Source organism: Zerene cesonia, chromosome Z (assembly GCF_012273895.1).
Source record: "Zerene cesonia ecotype Mississippi chromosome Z, Zerene_cesonia_1.1, whole genome shotgun sequence".
NCBI lineage: Eukaryota > Metazoa > Arthropoda > Insecta > Lepidoptera > Pieridae > Zerene > Zerene cesonia.
The window spans coordinates 454,478-480,666 of record NC_052122.1 but is presented as its reverse complement, the minus strand read 5'-3'; the positions used below and the strand labels follow the sequence as shown (position 1 = coordinate 480,666).

At 33.7% G+C, this 26,189-nt stretch overlaps 1 protein-coding gene across 6 annotated transcripts in view; it reads right to left on the bottom strand.

The window, feature by feature from the left end:
- Window positions 1-25,660, bottom strand: part of LOC119835536 (potassium voltage-gated channel protein Shaker) — a 272,460-nt gene extending 246,800 nt beyond the window's left edge. For 5 of the 6 annotated variants that reach the window (XR_005288058.1, XM_038360425.1, XM_038360431.1 and 2 more), the window contains exon 1: window positions 10,204-10,406. Coding sequence is in view for 5 of the 6 variants with exons in the window: in XM_038360425.1 (XP_038216353.1) it covers window positions 10,204-10,391 (188 nt within the window). In the remaining variant the exon portion in view is untranslated. Of the gene's footprint in view, window positions 1-10,203; window positions 10,407-25,504 lie in introns of those variants that run through there. The other variant, XM_038360428.1, reaches the window with a different exon arrangement.
- Between the last annotated feature and the right edge of the window lie 529 nt (window positions 25,661-26,189).

Genomic DNA, 26,189 nt, shown 5'->3' with positions numbered 1-26,189 from the left:
CTAGTAAATATTAAATAATTATTAGATATTCAAAATAAATTTAGATACATTGGTAGCTTTGGTTGGTTGGAAGCCCGCGCTGCGCCACTGCATTAAATAATGTAATATGTACAATGTAAATAAATTTATTTTATGCAATCACAGTACAAACACGATCACCTACTTCAAAATCGTTACCCTTTCAAATCCCTTTAAATCGATATCATCGTGATTCCGATTGAAAATGACTAATCCGTTTACAATGAGAAAATTGCAATTCCGGACAGAGGATTTCAACGGAAGAATTTCACCCGATCTTTAACTAACCTAGAATCTCACAGACTCTTTTAATAGTCTTTGGATATAATTGTGGAGAAAGTTTTTTACGTTTTTAAACTATGAAATGTAGGTTTGCATAATTTTTTTTTTTAAATCATACTGATAATATTCCGCCTGATCATTATATATATTAATATTTTTTTGGAATAAAATCTTATACGAGCTTCAAGAGTTCAGCGGTGCGCTCGCGAAATAAACATTTAATAGTGCAGATACTTGGTTCCTGCAGCTGTACGCTGGTAGTGTGTATAAAATCATCAATAAAGAACAATAGGGAAATGCTTGATCACGGCCTCGCCTGCTGGTGATGTAGTCTATGGTGGAGCGCGCTTCCTTGCTGAACCTTAAACACCGCCAGATCACACGTCATCATACAATAAATGATAATATAGCCTATTTTTAGTACCATCTATGTATTTGATTATATAAAAATATATAAACACGAATGCAATATGCAACGAATTTTTCAATTATTATTTTATTCATACAGCTTCAACGGAATAAAACTGTTATTGTTTTTTTTTCCCTAAAAATCTATCGTGCAAAACATAATATTGTAAAGTCAAATGTATTTTAATATGAAATCTATTGAAATACATCGCTTTGTGAGACGTCTTAGCTGTGAATTCCAAACAATGTTTATTTTGAAATATAATTTTTCTGTGTAGCGGTGTGACATTGCTTTCGAGATTCTTTTACTATTGACTGGTTCGAGAAGATACTTTTTAAACAACTTTTTTTACTTTTGTTTCTTTAGAACTCACTCATTTTTAAGCAGGTTTGGATAATTTTTATTTACTTCGTATTTGAATAACATTCGCAGAGGCTCAGACCTCTGAGAATGCGCTGCCCGCTTTAATTAATAATAATATAGTTCTGCAGTTATGATACCATCGACATTCATGGTAAAACATTTATGCAAATAAATATTAAGGCAAAAGTAATGCTCTCAAATTAGCAGTAATACTTTCACATTACCTCATGCTGAGGTAAGTTTGCATACAAATGTACTGGACTTTAAAAATAACAGGTTATTCAAGTCGTAATATTAAACATAAATTTAGAAATGGGATCGAAATTTATATGATTGAAATGATGCACGATAAGCAAATAATACAAAAGCAAGATTTGCTGTATCTTCTTTTTTTACTGTTCGTTAATATTTCTCCGCTACAATATTCTTTCGAATAAAAAAAGTACTTTGAAAATCAACCTTTAGAAGCGGAGTAATCGGTGATCATACCAACGAAATACTCAGTGAAATACCTTCCTCCTGCGAGAGTGCCCGTCATACACGCTATATGACTTACATGACTCCCTCTCGGATATCAACTCATATCTTTATGAAGCGAAATGTCAGCCACACAATACAAGATTCCTTGCAACCGTTCCTACGTAAGGCCCGGTCTTTTAATAAAATCTGTCCCCGTGTGGGGTATGGGGAATTTAACATTGTGCTTTTGTATATTTTCCATAGGAGCAAGTTTTTTTGTTTGTCTTCTGACTGAGCCTATGATAATTGAACCTATACCATAGGTTTTACCCTCTGCACTATTTAGAGCAGGTCATTAATATACTTTTTTACAGAAGTTGTCACTATTTTTACGTGTTTTTACCATCGATTGGTAAATGAATAAAGAGTAAACTAAAAACAAATCAAGCCGGGAGCTTAGCTGGCTTTACAAATTTTTATTCTAAGCCTTAGTATCGCTTGGCTTTTTAACTTTAATCGAATATTTATCATCCTGTCCGTACAAACGTGGAACTAATGGTAAATTTTGAGAATTTAAATAAAACCTTATTTTTCTTGCACAAAGGTATCATTTCGTTTGCGGATCTTCTGAGGAAAAGTGAACAATGTTGAATAGCTAAACGTTTCGGCAAGTAACTGCTCGCAACCTTTAAAAATAAATTGGTTTCCGTGTCTTAAAATATGTTAAAACACTGTAGTTACTGGAATTGGTTCATCCATAATATCATTAGTGGAAAGTGGAGCAAAATGCACATGACCTCGATGTCATGATTCGATAGTTATCTAAAAAAATATTCGTAATCTGAATAGATGGCGTGTGGTGTCCCTTAGGCACATGAAACCGAAAAAGTAGAAGAAATTCGATTGCGGAGGCGGGATCTCGAGTAGTCGAGAGGTTAGCTTTGCCACGGTTCGGGTTCGGCGAAGGACGCGGGTTCGAACGCGCCTATTTTTTAAATTTTCTATTATTTAAATTATCACATTTATAAAGCATTTGATTGGTATATAACTAAATTTTAATTTATCATTATTCGGAAGAGTGACCTTCCTGCAGGTGACACATTTTCAATCGAACTTAGAACTCAGTTCTACTCATACGTATTACTGTACCAGGGAGGCGGTGAATCACAAGCAACTAAGCTAGCTAAGTTTATATTTAAATGTCGACAATACAACCTTCTATTACTTTTACTTTTATTTATAATCTAACACCTGTTATATTAGTAGGTACAGGTAAGCTACAAGAAGGGGAAAAGTATAATCGATTGCAAATACTTTTTATACTATTTACAGATTTTGTGAAAATTATAAAGAAATATATCCCATTGACCAGTTTACTCAATCTAAAAGATGTGAGCCAATTACGGTCTTATGCAGAGGAGGAACCAAAAATGCTTCCCTCTACGCTTATTGTATAATTCTACGGATATTCGGCAGGGACTCGGAGATTGATTTCATCAATAACTAAGGACAATTGATTTAAAATATTATTTTTTTTATTTCATATTGTATGTATTATTAGACATTAGTTTTAATATGTTCATTAAAATCTATAAATAACTATTTTAAATGAAGTATCATAATATAATCTTAAATGGTAAAAAGTCCATAGAAAAATGTCCATAAAAAAATCCTTTTATTAAAAAATTTAACCAGCGGTTCATAATTTATATTTCAGATATAATGATGTATGAATAAAAAAATATGTAAAAAATGTTTAACAGAATAATACACCACATCGAGGATATCTGTTGGTTATTGTTTCTAGTCCCTTGTCCCCTTGTGGGGTATGGGGCAGATGTATTTTATGTCTCACTAATCGATTTTTCTTAATAGCATTGAGCTAGCTTGCTGTTTCCCATCGGAACGAAATTTTTAAATTATCAGCCATCAACTTATTGTTTCCTAATATGCTTTAAAATGTAACCGGAACTAAACAGAGTCCTTAATATCACAGTCCGTCATAAGTACGTCGATGTAAGGGTGAAAGAGATAAAAGATAAAATTCAGCGATGCAGAGCCGGGGCGAACAGCTAGTCACAAAAATTAATAAAAAATACGCTGTACACTGGTCACTTTGTTAAACGTTGTATTTCTAAGAATTTTTTATCAACATTTCCTCCGCAATACCAAGATTCCTTATGAGTCTCAAGGAGTCATATAAGTCTATTATACTCTTTAATGAGATGTTATTAGATCCACAAATATGGTTTGTCCACAAACAAACATTTACTGGGTAGAATTAATTTTAAAACGAGACGTAAGAGGTTATCCTAGCTCAACATGTTGCTTTCTTGGTAATTTGAATCTTTATCTACTTAATAAGCTTTATGCATATCATTATATTAATGGTTCACAGAGTTTTCAGTGATACGATTTTCAGTGTTATATCTCCGTGAATTTATTGAATTTAAAACAAAAAAGTCTAGTTTTGTTGACGGAATTCCTTAATTAAAAAAGTGTTATATAAATCAAAATGATTGTTCTTTTCCAATCAACATAATATTTTCATATTTACGCATCACACACATTCAGTAAAAATAAATAAAGTGAAATATTTTATATCCACGACCCGTGATGTTACAAGGTAAATATTTGCGAGTAAAATATGCATAAAAACTAATTTGTTAGTAAACGTTCATTTTTATGATTCGTTAGTGTTACACTCCTCTATTTGTGTGAAGCTTGAAAAAATTTTCAGTTTTTTACATTGAGTTTTATTAAGTAAACAAACGTGAAATATTTTCACAAACAATAAACTGAAATTTAATCACGTTTATGGACGTGATTAAATTTCAATTTATTTATTTATTTATTATTCAAGAAAAACGTAGTACCAAGCACTTTGACACTTTGAAAAAAAAAGAATCGGAAAGTCTACAATCTAAATAGACGGGATTAAAGAAAAATTCGCTTGATTAAAAACTCTGGGTTATTATCTGACTTGAAAACGATTACTAGAACTACTAGAACGAGAATTACATTATTTAATGTATAGAAAAACATTATTTAATATTCATTATTCTTACAAGCTTTCCAAAATAAAAATAAATGGATTTCAATGCAATGAAAATGCCTTGAATAGATTAAGCGAAGGCGGAAAATGATTGTGTAAATCTGTAATTTGTTATTTTCCTCCAGGGAAGCAATGCCGTGTGTAAATATTATATACCTGTACACATTTATTAAAAAACATATATGTCCATTATTGTCATACATTTAGTAAGCTAACTACTTTTAAAAAGTAAGTATTATAAATGTTAAACGAACTAAGTCTGTTAGTCTGTCTCTTCATCGCACCTAAACCACTTAACCGATTTAGATTAAATTTAAAGATATTAGAGACCCGGAAAGGACATAAGATGTATTTTATCCCGGGAAACTTTCTTTTCTTTGTCTACGTTACTTACAATATTACTACTTTATTATTACTTACAATATTTTACTGAGACTATTTTTTATACTATCACAAAAACTTAAATAATTTAATTTCACTACATTGTGCAGTATCGCTTTTAATTATGATGACGTCATTAATTACCGTATATGTTCAATTTAGGGCCCTTGCACACTGACATATAACATTTAACGGTTAAGCGAGGACAACCGTTTTATGTCACATCTCATAAAATGAGAGCAATTACAGTAATTTTATGTAGAAGAAGCAGATTATTTTAATGTACATTTCGTAATAAATACACTGCCATGAACGGCTTATATTCGTATAAACATAATATATTCTTTATTACTCCATTTATTGGGGAGGAAATGGATGTGGGTGGCGAAGAAAAGAAAAGAATAACGCAAACAGGAAGAGCCCTATACTCAACTCTGGGTTAAATCGGACTGAGAATGGAGAAGTTTTCAATAAAAGTCATAGAATCTAGCCGGAAACTTTTTTAGACTATTCAAAACCTTTAACAACTTTAAGGCTCTTCTTCATAATCTTCGTTCGTTTTATAGGCAGTCTAACATGCAGGACAAAAGAGGTAATGGTTTTTTTTTAATCTGAAGATTATCTATTTATGCAAACAGAATGTATACGCATTATTTTATGTGATAGTTGACGCAGGCTGTAGGGTGCTAATGGAAAGCGACCTCCACCGCCAATGATGATGGTCTTTAGGAAATGGAAAGGATTGTGTGGAATATAAAAAAGTATACTATAATACTACATTCACTTGTTGCCATATTGTATTGGTGTGGTAACTTCCACGGTTCGAGTTCGCTCAATGTATGACAATTGTCGAAGAGTGATAACTCTTACGAAAATCCATTCCAATCCATATTTTTAACTTAAAACTCTTTTTGCTTTTATATTTTTCGTATATGTTACCGTCTCTTCTACGCTCTTTTCTTGACTTTTCTATAAAGTAACGAATAAGCAAAATGACATTTAAAGCAATAAATCGAAACAGGGTAACAATGTCACATGTATTGAATGACTTTAGAAATATTAAATCATGTGCTTCTAATATTACCGTTATTGACGTTGATAAAAATGCGAAAGTTTGTAAGAATGTATGGCTGTTTGTTACTATTTCACGCAAAAACTCTTTTGAAATTTAGCACAGAGATATATAATCTGGATTAACACACGGTGAAGCCGCTGGTTCCAGTTAGTTATTTGAATAACATGTATACTATCTTATATCTATTAAATATAAACATTAACACAATCACTTATTATGGGGTTAATGTGCTGAAAACTGTTTTTTCTTGCAATATACATCGAGAGAGCATGATAATATTATTATAAACTTGGCTAGACGTCGCTTTTCAAATTGGCAACCATAACAAGTCTCGTAGATTTTATGGCTGGGTTGAATGTACACAATTTGTAATTATTTTGTTTCTGTGCTGTGTAATAAACTAAGTAAATATAGGTAGGGTAAGAAGCACCCTACTAGGTATCAGTTCGCGACTTCGTTCGTGCGAACTACTCTGACCCTGTAAGTCATGCGATATGTAAATGTCATGATTTATATTTAAATAGCTAATAAATACTTACCTATAAGAGCATCTTATTATAAATGAACAATGTCATTTTATGTTATTTATATCTCTAGAAGATGGGACAACATTTTAAAATTCCAAACTTAAAAGTTTTAATTGTACGTTGATTAGCGCTTTTTTATTATTATAATTACACTAATATTATAATTATTATAATTATACTAATATTAAGGTTTGTTTGTTTGGATGTTTGTCCGTCAATCACGCTGAAACTATACAACGAATTTTGATGAAAATATATATAATAGTATACAGACAGCGAATGTGTTGACTTTGGTGATAGGATACTTTTTACGCGATAAAATGCTCCATTTGAGTAGAACAGGAATTTTGATATCCGATCGGAGCCGGGACGAGAATCTAGTGCCTTATAAAACGTTGAATTATTAGAAATTTGGTTGTGCTATTATTTTATTATTTATTATTAAAGTACCTACTGAAAAATCTTTTGATACTCCGATAAATTTCCTAGACCGAGACCGTCGGACCATGCACGTACAACTTACCGTCGGAATTGAAGTACATAGTTTATACATAAGAGAAGGCAATTTATGAAATATAAATACGGACAGAAATTATGGAAGTCTCCGTGATAAGTGCGAAAAATAACGATGAATGCAGAATTTGTTAGTCGCGAATGGCTCCATCTAGTTGTATTTCAAAAACTTCTTGTATTACATTATTATTTTGCCAAATCTATATAATTGCTTGAAAGAAACAACTTCCAACCATAAGGCCGCCCACACAATTTTATTTCCCCAGTTGTGTTATAAAATTTTATATTACATAACCCCACGATCACGAACCACTGACCTCGTATGTAACAACAATATATAGCATCTCAAGAATCCATACTAAAAAAGGCTTTATGATAACTCCGTATATATCATTAAGATACGAACCCACTTCGATCGTAAACCGGGCGTTTTTGAGAGTAAGCAATCCCCGGGAGGTTAGCAGTTTTAATAATATAGTTTTGCAATATTGGTTTCTTCTTTATTTAAGTTATCGTTCCTTAACAGCGTAACAACTTTCGGAATATTTTATAAGAATACTATTATATAATACGAGAATCTGTAACTATTGCATTGATGTTTGGATTATCATACTCTTTAAATGTTAATACAAATATGAATGACGTTAATACAAAGATAGAAGAAACCTTGCAGAAGAACGCTAATTTATACATTTGAATAAAATTTTAATAATTCGAGATAGAAGACAGATTTTGTATGAAGCACGACACTCGGGCGATAATTGAGTGAGCGAGGGCGGAAATGTAGATATTAATAAATAAATCGGAAAATAATTCCATATTTCTATGAAAAGCCGGGATTTACTCCAGATAAAATGGATCACCCAAGGAGTCTATTAGCGCTTGCTGCAATATAATACCTACATTCAACGCGTGATAAGAACTCTAAACCCATCTAGCTGCAAATTGTGAATCCAACAATATTCCGTCCGCGCTGACCTTTCAACTACTTACGTAAATAGTTGATAATTGATCTGGCGATATTAATTCGCTAACCAAGTTAAGAGTCCGTACTATATAATGGATGGTGATAAACTCACAAATAAATCAATTTATCAGATGTGTTTGATAAAGTAGGTTCAAGGACGAATTGTACACAATACAAAGACTTGGTCATTTGGTGTTGCATGTTTATTTTCGGAGTCCGTAACTTTCTCTTGACGACGTAGGACTTTGAAGGTCAGTCTTCGAACTAGCCAAGTGGGCAGTTGATATTATGGTACATAATTATGTCTGCGCTTGAGTATAAGTGACTTCTATTCCAAATCAGTCGTAATAGTCATAATTCTAATCGACGTTGAATAAGAAGTATTATACGCTAGCTGAGACACAATGACATTATTCTTTACTCTAATCGCTTAGAGATTTCGTAACAGGTCTACATTGACCAATAGCAAATGTATAATACGTTACTTGTATGTACTATTTGGCCCGGAAGAACTCAAAACAATGGCAAACGATCAGCGTAATATATCAAAGTATGCAAGAACCTTTATTAGCATTTTCCCCCAATAAATTTTCCCTACTCCAAGGTAATCGAGGAAAAATCGCTAAAAGGACCTTACGCTTTTCGGAAAAGTTTTTCTCGTGCGTAGTTCTTGTGTTCTGGAATATTCTACATATTATTTTCCGCTACACAAGAGGACTAATTAAATTTTTCCTCTCTATAGAAGTTCATTATTGAGTTGCGATATTGAAGTAGATGAAACTCAAACATTTGCTTATTAAACTAGACTTCCGCCGCTTTTCAAATTCATTTCATCATAAATTACTGAAGAATTAAATATGTACAACAGAAGCTTTCCGCCCCGGCTTTTCCCGCGTTGCAAAAGAGAAATATACAGTCCTGGTGTTGTACCCCCATAGCTACCATTCCTGTGTAAATTTCTGGTATAAAATATGCTATGTACTTTGTCGCGTTTTAAACTACCTTTATATCAAGTTTCATCCAAATATGTTCACTGGATTGGCGTAAAGAAGAGACAAACAGACAGAGTTACTTCCTTTTTGTAATGACGTGTTCTTTTTCTACAAGTTCCAACACCATCCTTTCAATTTCAATTATTTTGGTTTCACAAATTATACCGCATAGACCTTCACTAACACAGTTATATTATTAACGTAATATTAAGTATACCCCTTCACCTGAATTATTATGTCCATTGAAGGCCACTAAAATTTCGTCAGTAAATACAATGCAAACAGACAGCATTACCAAGTTTTCAATTGGTCCTAGTGACTATTGCATACATGATATTACAAAGATATGATACAATTCGCGGATACAAAATGTTGAAGGATGTTATCAGCGAACATTTTATAACACTGAGGTACCAAAAAGAATGAAATGCTGATGTATTTCAATAGCAGTACAAAATATTATCTATTACCGCAAAGCAAAATACTTATACATAAATACAACGCTATCACCGCCCCTTATCCAACGAGATCGCATTCGAGTTTACAAACAGCAATACATCTAATCTTAATTCTAAATCTCAAAATCGATTTCTGGACTCGCTCGTCGCAGTTCCAATTCGCGAGTAAATTCAAGGTGAACATAGTTTAATTTTTTAGGTCATAGAACGTTCAATGTCAATACAGCCGCAGGACTAAAATTGGATGCCGAATTGCCTTTCACACGCAGCCCGGACACACTTTGAATTTTAATCACACCCTTTATTATTTAACATTATCAAACAAAGTAGATTTAAAAAAAAATTGCGTGTAAGCAGAAACTGCTTCTCTAATTTATTCTCAGTCCCATTGTTTACGAGGTTACGTTTTGACAATCGAAACTTTCTGACGAAGTTTATCATAGCTGCCCGTCGGTACCGTCGGATTAAACATGCAAAGTTGGCGTGAACGATGAAAATGTACATTTATTGTATCCACAGTATGTAAATTTTATTATTATTTGCAACTGTGTAACTCGAACCACGATGTAGATACGAATATAATTCAAAAAACCTGAAGAGGAAAGTTTGAACGATGTTTGAAATTCGTCGCGGATTCCTCCATGTTGTAGGCAGTATCCAAATGCTGTCGCAGTTGAAAGAGAAACGCTTAAAGCTAAACTAACCTCTTAGGTCTCCGACGCGGCCTGCGACGCTCGTTCTCTAGGTCGCTGTCAAGGCCACGCCGCCGCGGGCCGGCCTGAGCCCGTCGTCGATCCAGCTTGCGCTCCTGGCTCTGCCTAGTCTCATCAATTACGTCCACTCGAGGTACGAACTCATCATCTATGGCTTTAGGGGTCTGCGGTGCGCCCATCCGAAGATGTCGTTGACGCCACCACAGTACCCACGCACTTATGTCGCGAATTTTGAACGTTGACTTGCAATCTTCGAACTACAAAGGCCCCGATATCTTAACGGACTGTGATGCCGTTCTTATATCTAACTTATAGTAGTGGAAGGCTGAGGCGGCAGTGAAAGCTTCAGCAACGGCTGGCTAGCGATTGCGATCTCTCTCCTCGAATATCGACGGATTAAATTTTAACATCAGTCTTTGCATCACTGTCCACAAGCAAAAGCACTATACTAACTTAAATAATTGGCAGGATGAATGGCAGTTATCGGTGATTGGTCTACGTGCCCCTAGGTGTTCGGGTGCGTGGTCGGTCTCGGCCGTGGCTTGCTGTCGAGGGGCATGATGGTGCGCGGATGGGGCAAGCGTGTGCGGTGCCGCTCAACAGATGCCGGCGTAAATAGCGTTACGTAACATGGGCGTACCGAACGCGGACGTTGTTGCGCTACGGTGGCGGGCGCGCGAATGTCGTAGCGCCGTAGCCCGTAGGGCCGCCTCGTAGCCGCGCGGCGGCCGCCCGCCCCCACACAAACCTCCTGATAACGTCCTCTACCTGACTACGACGCCTTATTTTCCTAAACTTTATTTCTTCATTTTCGGTCAAATTGTCACGCATGAGTTTGCGTTGCGAGTAATTGGGGCAGTGTCATGCGATCGTCACGCATAATCACGTAAATAATAATAACGAAATCTTTGCCTCGTTAAACTTTGTGTTGCATCATAACTTAGGTGGACATCAGAGGCAGTTAGTTTGTTAGTTTTGTTGTTTAATAATTGATTTCTTGTTTATGTAATGCAAAATAATGGAAATTACGAGCCTTAACAATTCTAGGAAAAAATAGTTACCACGCGAGCACGCTTTCCTTACAAAACTAGCAATTGCGGCATATTATAATAATCACTTATTATACAAAGAATGGGTTAGATTTCCATTACAAACAAATAATGCTTTATTTTGAAATATTTAAATTTGTTCGGTAATCAGTAAAAGAGTACTATGCAATTTAGAAATTAAATTCTTTTTTATTTATTAAATGCGATTTCACTATTTGTCCACTGTTAGTGTCACTCACAGCCTAAAATCCGTTAATATCTAAACATATAATAAACACCACATAAAATCAAACGCAAGTAACCATCCAATTCTATCCAATTGCTGTCCAATTTTTGCTCCCACTGATCAATCTTGATACTCACTTAGGATCATTTTATTAACGAAATATCTATTAGATACTGCTCCACCCGCGTTGTAACTTAGACCTTAAATGACTGTTAATCACGCTCTTATAAAAATAAGTTGTAGTACCGAGAACAGCAGTGGACAACAGTAAGTCAATGCCACACCACATTACTTGTAATCATAATAATCTCACTAACAAAACATATATAACGTATGTGTAACGTGTTTGAAACATTTACAATTATATAAACTTACTATCCAACGTATACAGATGTTAGTACACAATCATACAAATGTATAAATAAGTATATATAAATATATCAATCATAATGTATTTAATTTGCTACCGAATTGCAATGGCCTGCGCTGGACATGTGTCAAATTTGGTGTGAAATCGCAAGGGTCTTCAATAATACGCCACGTGGCATCCGTAGCCATTGATTACATAATAGAGTGATGTAACGTTAGAAGCACGGCAGATACGGTTGTAGATTTTTTTTTAATATTAATCATCCGGCTTTGGAGGTAAAAGGTCCTTCGAACTGGTTTATGGACCATTGTACAGATAACTTTGCTTTTACCCCATCTTCATATGGATAGATTATTAGAATTATCCACAGCTTATAAAAAATTAATAGTTAATTTCACTCATGTATAGCTATCTACTGGTGAAATAATTTTCAAAATTGGTTCAGTACCCAATGAGTTAAAAGTGACACATATTTATGCATTGTTAATAATTATTTAATTGCAATTATCTTAATGACCTTGTAGATTAATTTTTCAATATAGACAATACTTATTTTTACGTTAAAAGCAAGATTTAATGGTTTTGTTTGGTCTGATATTTTATACACTCCTTACATATATCCATCACCAGTTTTGAATTTTTATATTGAATAAATCGTACTAAAATCAATCAATATATCAATCAGTCTAGTTCTGACAATTTGAAAGCGGTTTATAGTTGTGTAAAAATAATTATATTTCAAATGAATAATACTCGCATAAAATCAAACACAAGGAAATACTAATTACTAGTTGCAATGACCTCGTCCGAGTTTCACATTTTACACCTTTCTGCTAACAGTAGTATAAACAGCTAAGTACTATATTGTGTTCTATAAACCAATACCTATTAAGAGTTCAATAGTTTTTCAACTATACTAATATTGCTTTTATGTTACTAAAACAGGGGAATTTTGTTTGCACATGCTTATCTCAGGAACTACTGGATAGATTTCAAAAACGCTTTCATCGTTGGATATTGCACGTGATCCCTGAATGCTACAGGCTGTATATGTTCGGTACCTTCGAACAAATATCTCTCTCCCTCACACATAAACAAAGCATAGATTTACAAAAAAATCTTTTATACCTCTTCATAATACCAGATCAAAAAATTTTAACAATAATTTAACGTTGTGTACACCCTGAAATGGTTTTATCATCACAGCTGAAATTAGTATGCAAATATCACCAATTTATCATACATCGATGCATATATGCTGATATATTATATGTGTATGATGTAGAGTGGTACATAAACAGCATTGGATGGAGATACATTGCGAATTCACGAAGTTAGCTTTTGATGTAGGTTTAGCGCCAATCAGTGTAGAATAATTATATTATCATGTTAGTTGGGTAAATATTTGGTATGGCACGCTCTAAATTCTAAAACATTCATTTGTAATTTGTTTGGTACTTATTATTGTATTACTTTGACCGCATCCTTGGTTCAGTGGTTAACGTGAGCGTATAACCGAGGAGTCCTGGATTCGATTCCCGGTGGACAAATTAAAAAAATGGTTAGATCTGGCAGGACACAGAAGGCTGATCACCTGCTTGCCTATAAAGAAAATCGATCAGTGAAACAGATTTATATCATGTACCCCATACCTCACTAGGAGACACAGGTCTTCAAAATGAGCGACTAAGCACGAGTCAGATCTATAAAAACAGCCAAATTTCACGTTTGTTGTATCTACCGTATAGCATAAAATCAAAAAAAATTGTTATATATTTTGTTAATTATAATTGCGTTGTGTTTGTGTAAAAATATTAAATAATAATTAGAATTATAAACTCGTCATGGGCGGTGGTGATCGCTTACCATCAGGCGAACTAGCTCAGTTGCCCGCTGTGACATAAAAAAAAATGACCATTCAAAGAAGCCACTGAAATCTTAATACATAATATTTATCTTTCATTTGCACGGTTGCACGGCAAAAGCAATCATTCTCTCGACGAAAAAAGGGACCGCTAAAACAGAAATCAATCAAATCTGCCGTACGAACGGAACGTGCTCAAAAATACACTTACGCTAGAACATAATCCTCCTTCTGTGACCGGCTAGTAAAAACAGTGGGACCGCCGTAACTCGGCGTGCGATCGATTCAAGTACAGCATCTATCGGGACTCCCTTTGTTGAACTTTTAGCACAATTCCAGTCACGTATATGCTAAAATTATTCCGCTATTTCGTGCTATGTGAATAGGGATGCTAAGCTGGGGGTATTTTTGATTCTTACCACCGTTTGTAACTTTTTTTCAAGTGGCAACCCTATCATACAAAAATAAATTATTTTTCAAATAAATTATAAGTGGTATAGATTTTTATATATATTGCAGAATAATATTTATTATATAATACTGCAACTGAAGACAAACAGTAAATAATAAGCGTGGAAATCTACTTTGAAGAGACACACATACAGACGGTTTATGACTACATAATTAAAAAATATACAGCGGAAGATACAAAACAAACAAAAATCATTTTGTATTCATATCTCACATTAAAGCTTACGGACATATCATAAAGTATTACAAGGAATGAAAGCCTTTTAATCTTAAACCACGAAGTAATTACTCTTTCTATGTTCACATCAATTATACATTTAATTAGTGCATTTTAAGATTAACGCTCAACGGATATTGCCGTTCTGTCGGTTCTAAGTCCCTCGGAAAGAGGAAACGTTATATTATACGTAGATATTAAGAAATTGTAAGTTTCATTGAACATTTTATAGCATACAAGTTAGTCCCTATTATCTATACTAGATTATAATTAATAGGAGGAATGATTTTTATGTAAGTATGTTTGTTTAATATTTTGACCAAAAATCTACTGGACCTATTTCAATATTTCACTGATTGACACAGCTAGCAATTTATAACCATTGCACCGATAAGGATGCAGTCTGGTTCCAGGATAGTTAGGCCCGACATAGGACAGGACATTTCTTCACCAGAGAAAAATCACAGAAATACGGAAAAAAGTACAACGCACACACGGCAGATAATGTTTCGACTATGTTTAAAGTAATCTAATGTTTGGTTTGGTTCAATCCAAGCGCAATAATATTTACTGATATCTATCTCATTTTCACAGGCAAAAGAGACATCGAGAACTTGCAAATGATCCTTAATAAAGTATCACAACAAACGCAACAAGAATAACGATCTAAATTGGACCCATTGTTTAATTAAAGTGGCAGCTTATTTTACAAGCGCAAGTTGCAATGATAAGAGATTTATCAGGAAATATTAGTCCTGGCAATCCGCCAGTTCGGTTCTTTGGTCCAGTCTCGTGCAGAAGAGAATTCCAACGTATTGTCTACGTAGATCTAAACAAAACATGTCTTATATCGTCTGGGTTATCGTGGGTGATTTCGTAAGTCTAATGTTTATTGGAATAGCTTTTTGAGGTGGATGATTCCTCTTTTCTTGTGTATGCTTCTGATGTATTGAGGACGAAGATAAATAAATTCACATGTACTTTTCTGCATGGATCAAGTACTTCACTCTATCATCTGTGTAGGGTCATCAATAAATATTAATTGTGTCATTTTATGTCCTTACTATTGACCGTGTAACTAATGTATTTTTTGAAAAATTATTATTTATGTGAGACAAATATTTGCACTCCGCACTCAGTACCCATTGTCTATATGAACTAAAAGTGCGGCAAATACCACACTCCTCTGTCCTCGCAATTTTCGTAAAAAGGGAATTTTCGTAAAAAGTTATTGCTCTGCGTATTTATATAAAGATATCAACTTAATGAAAATTTGTTGGTTACCGTCACTGACACTTCCACTTTATTTACTGGTATAAATAGATAATTTAAAGCAACAGAGTGGGCGCGCTGAAGGCGGACGTCCAAGTCGTTAGCAAGTTTGAAACTCGATAAGCGGGAGTTATGTTATGTAATTTACAAATTCATTCCATGCAACAAAACTAATAAATATTATTAAGTTAAAAATAGCCTCCTAGAACAAATGGTTAATTCACTTGAATGAATCAAGACGTTAATTTTGGCTGTATTTATTTTTCTGTCCTCTCAAAACAGTTCCACAGATTAAAGTGGATTTTCCTGTGACGCAGACGTTCCGGAAAAGAAGGAACCGTGCAACAGCTGGCCTACGGACACAGTAGACTGTACGCTATGTTCTTTGGGTTCTTCTGAAGATTTTAGTGATAATTTGACACTATGTATTCCACAGAGAGCCAATATATCGATAGGGACAGACAGCCTTGACAGCGCGCTTTGACCCCGCAGCCTCCCCGTCTCGTACTGCGTCTCCCGAGGTTGCGTAACTTTTACTATCTCTGCGATACAGCTATTTTATCTTCACCGAAAAAAGCTAGGTAAGCGCTGGTTATTATTTGCTCAAGTCGAGGATCTGGCAAGGTGCATGATATGCAAATATATTTTGACCCTATTTCGGTGTGGCAATAAAATGTGACTAAATTGATTTGGTATGGATTTTTTTGGAACTTAAAACATAATAGATTATATTTCATTACTAGCGGTCCGCCCGTGGTATATAGCCTATAGCCTTCCTCAATAAATGGCTTATCTAACACTGAAAGAATTTTTCAAATCGTACTAGTAGTTCCTGAGATTAGTGCAATCAAACAAACAAACAAACTCTTCAGCTTTATAATATTAGTATTTACCCAAGAATTAGATATTCGGATATATCTCACCTATAAAGTTGGCTTTCCGGTCAGAACCTATTTAGGCTTAAGCTCTTCACTTGGGTCTGCATTTACGTAACCATTATTGAACGTACGATCTACTTTTTTCGAACTACTAATACCTTGGTTGTTACTCGATAACATTCCAATTCTTTTACATACATAAGTAAATACTAAATTATTAATCAAAAATATGTTACATATCTGCTTTTTTATCTCTCTTTCACTAATAGTTTCATAGCATTTTGCAAAAACCGGTGAAGGAAAACATCGTGAGGAAACCGGCATGTCCGAGAATCAAAAAGTTCGAGGACACGTGACATCTACCAACCCGCACTTGGCCAGCGTGGTGAATTATGGCCTGAACCCTCACAGGAGGCCTGTATCCCAGCAGTGGGAAATATAAGGGTGATGATGATTGCCACAGCCAGGGACTTCGGGATATGAAGTAAGAGGTATATGCAGATCGGTTTTGTGCATACTGAATTTATAGAAATCGCTGGACCAATTTCTACAACAAGCATTTGTCGTTTATTGTTATTAATTAATTGTGAATTTAATAAATTGCCGGTTCGAACATGAACACAATAAAGCGTTTCGCAATAAATTTCCGCCTAAATTCAGTCGCTCATTAACAGTATATCGAATTGAATTATCATTTCAATTCATCAACTGATTAAATTATGTGACCATCAAAAACGCATTTACCAGCATAAATTGTTCCTATATAATTATCTATGATTTTAAATGATTGACATACTTTACTTGCTTATTTCAATAATATCAATTTCATTTATTGAAACAACACAGGAATACATAAATAATAATCGATTGTTAAAAATCGTTCATGCGTTAATCATAGAGCCTTCTCCTTTTAAATAAATCCGTACAATTAACGTTGTATCTACCTAAATTGGCAATTTATAAAGAGTTGAGAATATGTTAACACAATATATAATCACACAAATTGCTAGTAAAGTCTATAGACTTTGTAAAACAAAAAGAAGTCTAAGACTCTGTAAATCGCGAGTGAAGCAAACGATCATTGAATAAATACTCATTACGTTCATAAGAAATGCTGTATTATTGTCCTTGGATCGTTAAAATATCCATATTCAAATCATATACATAAACGTAATATATATTAAAATTATATGCAATCAGTATTCCGCTAACTACCGACCTAATTGAGAAACTAATACAGTGATATACTAAACCAATATTGATGTTATATATAACTGCAAACCTTAAAATATTGGGAACAAGTGTAGAGCTTTGTATCAAGTCAACAACCTTAAATATGTGTGAAATCCCTATTCATCCCCTGTCTGATCGTTCCCACGACTATCATGCGGTATGGTGAAGTGCGAACAACGCCGTGGGCGGAAAGCTAGCTCATACTAGCGTGTAGAATCACGCTGTACAGTATCTATTTTCTAAATGTGTATTATTTGGCCTATTTATGTGTTGAATTGTACATGTGACATGACATGCATTAAAAGTTGATATAACAGACGTGTAAAATTGATAATACTTAATGATATGCCGTCCATCATGCATTGCTACGAAAGGTTTTATCTATTTAAATTAGGTTAATGGAATATTGTGAAAGCTATTCAATAATGCATCGATAGAAATTCGCGTGAAGCACGAAAATCACTCACTATTGAACGAAATCTCGCCAGCGACGTGTAAAGTTTTTGTAACAAAACATGTATTTCTCCGAAATGGAGAAACCCCGCTGACAAAAATGTCAGCTTTCACAAAAACACAGCAGAACACAACCTTTGCTGTCATTTGCGGCTTTGGTTTTGAAAAGCGTTTTTCACAGGAACTGTAGCTGCCTTTTAAAGCCAATATTAAAACGGCAAAGAAAATGTCACTAAAAATTAATAACAAAATATGTTGATTGACTTTTAAAAATACACTAGACTTATTCAACAACAGGTGTGTCGCTTTTCATAAAAATAAATTTAAATACTTCATTTCAGGACATTACGTTCTATTTTAAAAGTATATAATGCATATAAATATCTTATATATTTTAAATCACATATTACATCTGAAACAAGCGACTATAAAGTGAACATTTATAACTTAAACACTTGTCGGCATTTGACCGCATTTGACCATTACGAACTTGACCGACATTTAAGTTTAAGCTGACTTCATTTAGCTTCCGCTCGATCGGTCAACTCGGTTCATCCATGGACCATGTAGGGCTGGTACTAACGAGTTATTGTTAATTATTAATTATTTTATATAATTATTAACTGAAATTGTACACTCACACATTGTCAGGAATTGTACGTATCACGATGGAGAGGTAAATATAAGAAATACCAATGCGCTTTATAGGAGTCCTGTGCCTCTTTTTTATAGTTGAAATCTTGCAGAGATGCCCACGGGCCTGGAGAAGAGGTCGTGGGTTATGTCGGATTCTGACTGACTAAAGCTCAACTGTGTTCCCCATTAGTGTACGGAACTTGTTGGAATTCGTCCGCGACAGGCCTGTGGTAACCACGTGATGACCACAGGTAACCTATTTAGTATTTACAACTGAATCATTCCGTCTGTACACTGTAGTCACGAAATCTATTCTGATAATCAGTGCAGTAAAACATTTTAATTATAATATAGTTGATCCTTTAATGGCCAATTCTGTTTGTCATCGTTTTTGTTCGTTTTATATTTATTTTACGTGGTGGCAAACAGAAGCATTTCTATGCCATTTATTCTTTGCCGTATCTGTTTCACATTACTGGCTGACTTATCATAATTTACCTATTATGATATTTCGATACACGAAATATGTATTTTGCTCATCGAATTTGAAGAATTAGGTTATTATTCTCGAAGTTACCTTTGACAAGGCGTCGGCGTGCCCTTCCTCTGTGATTAAATGACGGGGCAAAATAACAATATTGGAATAAGTATATTTTTATATAATAATGAGTATATTTTAGGCACAGATGTTAAATAAATATGTACGATGGTATTTGTTTATTGTATCTATTATATATTATATTACATATACTTTTCAATTATTTTTGAAAAGCAATAAAATATATCTTTTAATGTTTGGTGCAAAATACAAGATAACGAACAAAACACGATCTTATTATATTTAAAATAAAATAAGTTTTATATCAATAATAATATAAAATATCCTTTTGCGAATCTACTCCCTTCTTATCTTATTGAATTACCTTTAAAATATAAAATAACAATAAATGCAAAAGGTTGCATGCCTGTAGCGCAATATTGACATACCAACTGTCTTTAGTGAGATATTCATACCATCCGGACGCGACCCGCTTCCGGTTTCGCTGTTGCAAGCGAATAGACCAATTCACAAATTGTTTATTCAAATAAATTGAACGTTGGCGAAGTTAGCGATTAAAGTACACTTCATCTGGCTTCACCCCTACTATATTATCACTAAGTACATAGTATAAAACGAAGTAGCTTTTTCTATCCCTATGTCCCTATGCATGCTTTAATCTTTAAAACTACGCAACGGATTTTGATGAGGTTTTTTTTATAATAGATTGAGTGATTCAAAAGGAAGTGTTATATGTATAATAACATACATTAAACTACTCCGAATAAACGCGTGCGAAGCCACGGGCAAAAGCTATTTATAATACATTTGAATGATGTGAATATTTTACATTTATTACGTACATTATTATGGTTGTAAATAATCTTCCGTTCTTATTAATGAAATGACAATTTGTTAATTAAATGACTACTGTGACAGCATGTGACATTCGTAACGCTTCTAAGCATCTAAGCGCACGTCTAAGCCCCACGTGCATTGTCGCTCTTCAATATTCGTGACAATGGATACAAATCTGCAAAGACTGCATTGTTACAACGGCAATCATATCAGTGTAATAATGTATAATGTATAATACATTTGACAATTTAGAACATAATCCTACTAATATTATAAATGCGAAAGTTTGTAAGGATATGTGCGTGTTTGTTGCTCTTTCACGCAAATGCTACTGAACCGATTGCAATGAAATTTGCTACGTAGACAGCTGGACAACTGGAATAATATATAGGCAACTTTTTATCCCGATATTTCTACGGGATACGGACTTACGCGCGTGAAATCGCGTGGCGCAACTAGTCATTTTATAATAGAACCTCGCCATCAAAGAGACCTTGGTACATGCAATTTTAATGTGTAGATAGATACCTTGTATGATAGAAGTACAACTCTAATAACTATTAACAAAATTATGATGCATGGAACTGTTAATTAAGCCAAACTATTTCATACCCAATCTTTTAAAAACTAGATAAAGTTATGTAAATATGCATACATATATTACACTAGCTGTTCGCCCCGTCTTCGCCCTGACGCACTAAGTAAAGTTGCAGTTTTCTTCTGAGGAAATACTTTTTAAATAGGTCTAGTAGTTTTGTGTTAACACGTTACAAACATACAAAAATACAATAGTATCCTCTTAATAATATTAGAATTAATGAAACCTTGTTTTAACTTATTAATATACTTCCACAAAACGTAATTCAAAATAATATTAAAAACAGCTCACTACCATTTTCGCTTGCTTAGTCTAATCAGGTAAAAAATTTCAATTAAATATTCCACAATCAAAATAAAACCCTAAAGCGTTAAGCTTAGAACACAATATTGGAAACCCGAAATCCTCGCGTAAATTAACCGAGTCTTAAGCCAAAACAATACAGACACGGCGGCTTACACAAAGTACGTTTTTGTTTTTCTATTTGTTTGAAAACAATAGTGTCTCAGTTAAAGGCATAATCGTGACGCAACAGCGCTTTAAATTGTACCAAATTGTCATTTAACTGAGTGATTTGAATCACTGGGATGATTATATTGAAATCAAATTGTGGCAATACTATCTATTATTATTGAATAATTTGATTCCACCATTGGCAGATCAAAGACAAATTGAATTTCATCAGTGTAACGTTATTAATTATAGTGCATATTGGTTTTATCAATGTTATTTTACGAATATAATAAATCTTTAACATTTTATTTCGTTCAATTATCCGTTTTAATAAACTAAAAATCAGCATAAAATCGAAATCTTGACGGTTGGAAGTTGAACACTTATCGTAATAAATGAAATAGAATAAAGCCTAATTACTACACTAATTTTCGCTTCATCGAAGTCAGTATCGACTATAAGCTTTGCATGTTTTGACGTCTACTGACCGAACCAAGACATGCTCATCTGCTTGTGAAGTGGTGGAAACGACTGGAACAATATACATACACTTGTGTGTTTAGATATGGAAAATGAAAACAAATGAACAATTTTTTACATAAACAAAATTTAAACGTGGAAATAATTGCACTAAGACATACAAGTGACCGTTCCTTATATTAGCACGGATTATTTACACAATAATTCATTCAATGTTTACACAATGATTCATTGAAGATGAAAGTATAAACGTATTGACTTCCGACGTAACACGCTGAAAAGAGGTAACGAGATTTATGGAGAGTAAATGTTGCTGTAGCGCTAATTCTAGATCGCGCTATTGAAATTTATTCGATGTCAAGTGGACAATTAGATACTAACTATGCGATAAAATAAATGTCATCCTTCACCTTGACTTTTAGAGACCTTATATATCCACCAATTTGCAAATGTTAAATGTTCTATATCTCCCTCAAACACTACTTTTTCCAAGTCTCTATTTAATTGGTGAAGTCTTAATTAAGAGGAGAAGAAAAAAAAAAAAGAGATAGCTATTTGATATTTGAAGCTTAAGCAACATTATTTTTCAAAATCTATAATGACTACAATTTCTTATCAAAAATAATCGCGGCGATCGTTTCAAAAAGACCACGTCAAAAAATCAGTCCGCATAAGAAGCTCATTCGATTAACCAACTACTAAAAATATTATTACTATTTCAACTAAAAATTCATTTAAACGCTGCACTATGTCATACGAAATAAATAAAATGGTATTAATATACCGAATACCTACATAAAGCACAAAAATGTAAAAACTACAAATGCTTCCATTATTTATATGAAAAATATAACTCAATCCAACCTGATGAAAACTCGCAATAAGCAAATCGCAAAAGGCGGAATACAAAGTGTTCGTTCAATAACAATGCAATGTGAATTTTAGCAAACATGTCGAGGATAGGGCTGAGGGCTGACGTGGAACCAGGCTAAGGCCACATGTAATTACCCTCACACGAACACACGATTAGTCTACAATCATTTTAATATTAATACTTTCATATTTGCTACATTTTTAAATCCCTGAGGGCATTTTAACATAAATATCGTAATGACTACTAAAACATTATAATGCAGAGTTTTTAATATGAAAAGTTTTAAAGTTTATAATCGTAAAGAGGATGGAATACGGACAAATAATCTATTGACTTACTCCCTATAGCGCAGTGGGTAGTATTAGCCTTAAGAGCCAAAGTCCTGAGCTCAAGTAATAACAACAAATTCAGTCTGTTACGGAAATTATAAAGTAAATCGCCGAAGCTTCATAAGATTATTTTTATGAGATAATGAAAGCGATGACTGATATTTGAAAAGTGTTAGACTGAAGGGACGAATAATTTATTAACGTAAAGTGAAAATACTAGAAATTACCTAAAGATAACAAAAAAACACACTTTAAGATAAAACGTGCAAATAAATAAACCAAACAAATATCTCCGTGTCAGTACGGTATTATAGTATTATATTATCTGTGACCGAGTTAAAGACCACCTTCAGAGTACTGCGGAAAACGTATAATCGTTAAAGCTACGTTGTCCTTGCTCTTACATTCGGTGGTCTCTAAGGAAGATAGACAATCCTCGTGAAGACTGAAAATATCGATCTCACATGCTATAGAGAGTAAATAATTTACTTGGAAACAAAGAAATATTTTCTGTACAGTAACATTTACAATGTCAAACAGATATATTATGTAATAGATATCACTTATATAATATTGCGCCCTACAATTATTAAAGTAACCTATTATTGTGCGGCTTATAGAAAAGCTAAGTAAACTAATATCGAATCGGATGCAGTCTTCCTTTCACAAAACAAAGTCCCCATAAAAATTTATACGCTAGCACCTAACAAAAGTTCTCTTCAGTTAATTTTCAATCACAATTTTGCAGCAAAAAATTTATAACGTATGCCCTTGACACTGAAAGCGTATGCAATAACGATAAAATTACGTATAAACTCGGTTACTCTCAAAATTATTCCGCTGGCAAACGTTTAACAAAACTTTATTCAACTACGTACTTTACTGTTCTTTGAAAATTCATTCGGAAAATTCAATTAATGAATAACAAACATGAACCAAGTAACGCCACCTTTGAATGTTTAGTAGTACTACGTCGAAAATTGCCCACATACTATTTATATAAGAAATAAACATATTAAATTTACTATTTTGACATAGATGGCGTGGTTAACAAAATACACAACAGCAAACACTATTAATTTACGGAACAGTAACTCTGCTACTATGATTATCATCATGAAACACAAGCTGTCTAAAACCTATCCAATACCTAGGTATTAGATTGGTTTTAGTCATCTAAGACACCGCTGAGCCCACTGGATTGTTTGCTATCGTGAACTATAGATTAAGGTAAGCTGTAGATACATATTCTATCAACACGATACGAGCTCTCATTTATTCCCAATTATAGTGCTTATTATATATTGTTATAAATATTAACCAACTTTAACCAAAGATTGATTAAAAATTCGAAGCGGCGCTTTGTACAGGCGTTTTTATCTAGCCTTTAGCTAACTTCATAACGATTTATAACAAAAAATAGTGGTAAGTAAATAATAAAAAAGTGTGGAGATTAGAAGTGAATTAATAGTACATAATTGTTTGGATAAATACTGTTTTTATTGTCTAAAAAATCACATAAAATGTAAAAATAATAAAAGGTAGGTAGCTGTTATTGACAACCAACTTGGTAGAGTGAAAACGGGTAAGGGTAGGATCAAAAGGTCCAGAATTGATCGCCGGTCGGTATAACCAAAAAATACAAGTCTCGGTCTAATAGGACACAAACGGCATCAACTTGCTCATGAAGAAAATCGATCCGTGAAAAAGAAGTGACATGCATAGTGCCCCATACCCAGGCCCAAGGGAACGCTGGTCAACATTTACTAATCTGTTGTTCATAATATCGTTAATTGAATTATAATAATTATAGAAACACTTAACAACAGAGAACAATTACGAAAAAACTACAATCATTAATTCTGAAGAGAATTTTATATCAATGCATTTAAATAAATCCAACCAAATAAATTTATCAACCCACCAATAAATCACTTGCTTCGTTTTTAATTGCTGTATCCAAATCCATGAAATTTGAAATGCAGATAAATTGAACTGAATTAATTGGACTGGCAAAGGACGAGAATTTTTGACAACTATAAAAATAATCGTAGTCTACGGACAAAATTAACTGTGTCAAAAAGAAATATAAGTTTCATAAAGTCTATTCTACATTATTTACGTAACTCATAGCAAAATAAGACATTAAAATGTAAATCAAACAACCATACTATTAATAAACACCCATCCCAAAATAAACATTAAATAAAATAGTGTGACTCGTCGGAAATTAGTATAAATACTCCACCATAAGCTCTAGAAAGCTCCTTTAAATGTAGTTTATGAATAATATGCTAGTTTATGATAAAACATTAACCTGCAAATGTTTAAACTCTTTTACGAACCACTTCATAAGTGTCATTCCATAGTCATAACAAATACACAAATGTAAACAACGAAAATAACTTCTAACCGAGCGATAAAATATCACTTTGGAGTGCTCGCTGCGAGTCGTAAACGATTTAATGTCATACGAATATTAAAAGTGCTTACCAGCTAGGTGTTACTTCACTGGTATTCTCCCAGGGGGGTTTGGATTGCTTCTGAAATCCTGCGCCGCCGCCCGCGAACATCACACATGCACAAACACGTGAACTATTGTTTACGTCGCGATATTAGAAAATAATTTCTGTAAAAGTGGTGCGTTCCCGAATTCACATACCGCGTGTCTGCGATCTGCCGCTTGTGCTATTTTTGCCCACACACAGTTTAACACATTTGCGTAATCTTGCTTTGTCTTTACGCGCGGTTAATTGCTATAACGTGTACAGGTATGCTCCCATTGAACAGGAAAACGATTGTATATAAATATATTTAATAAATCACACTGTCCAATGTCTGTACTAAGAACCGACTACGACGGCTCGAGTGTTAAGGTAGCGAATCGGCTTAATCAATATAACATGATCCAATTATCCAGGTAACCGTCATGTTAGGGATTTTTAAAGCAATATTCACGTATGTTTTATTTGTTTATTGTTAACATTTAGGTAATTCGTCATAGTGTCTCTGTAATAGTCCAAATTTCTACAGGAATTTAAAGTTAGAGATGATGTTAAACGGTTTAAAAACTGGCTGGAAAAATTGTGGTCGCCGAACGTAGGTATACCACCGCAGTGCAATCTGCGATGTCGATTTACTAATGATATTTAATATGGAGTATGCTTCAATTTTGTTA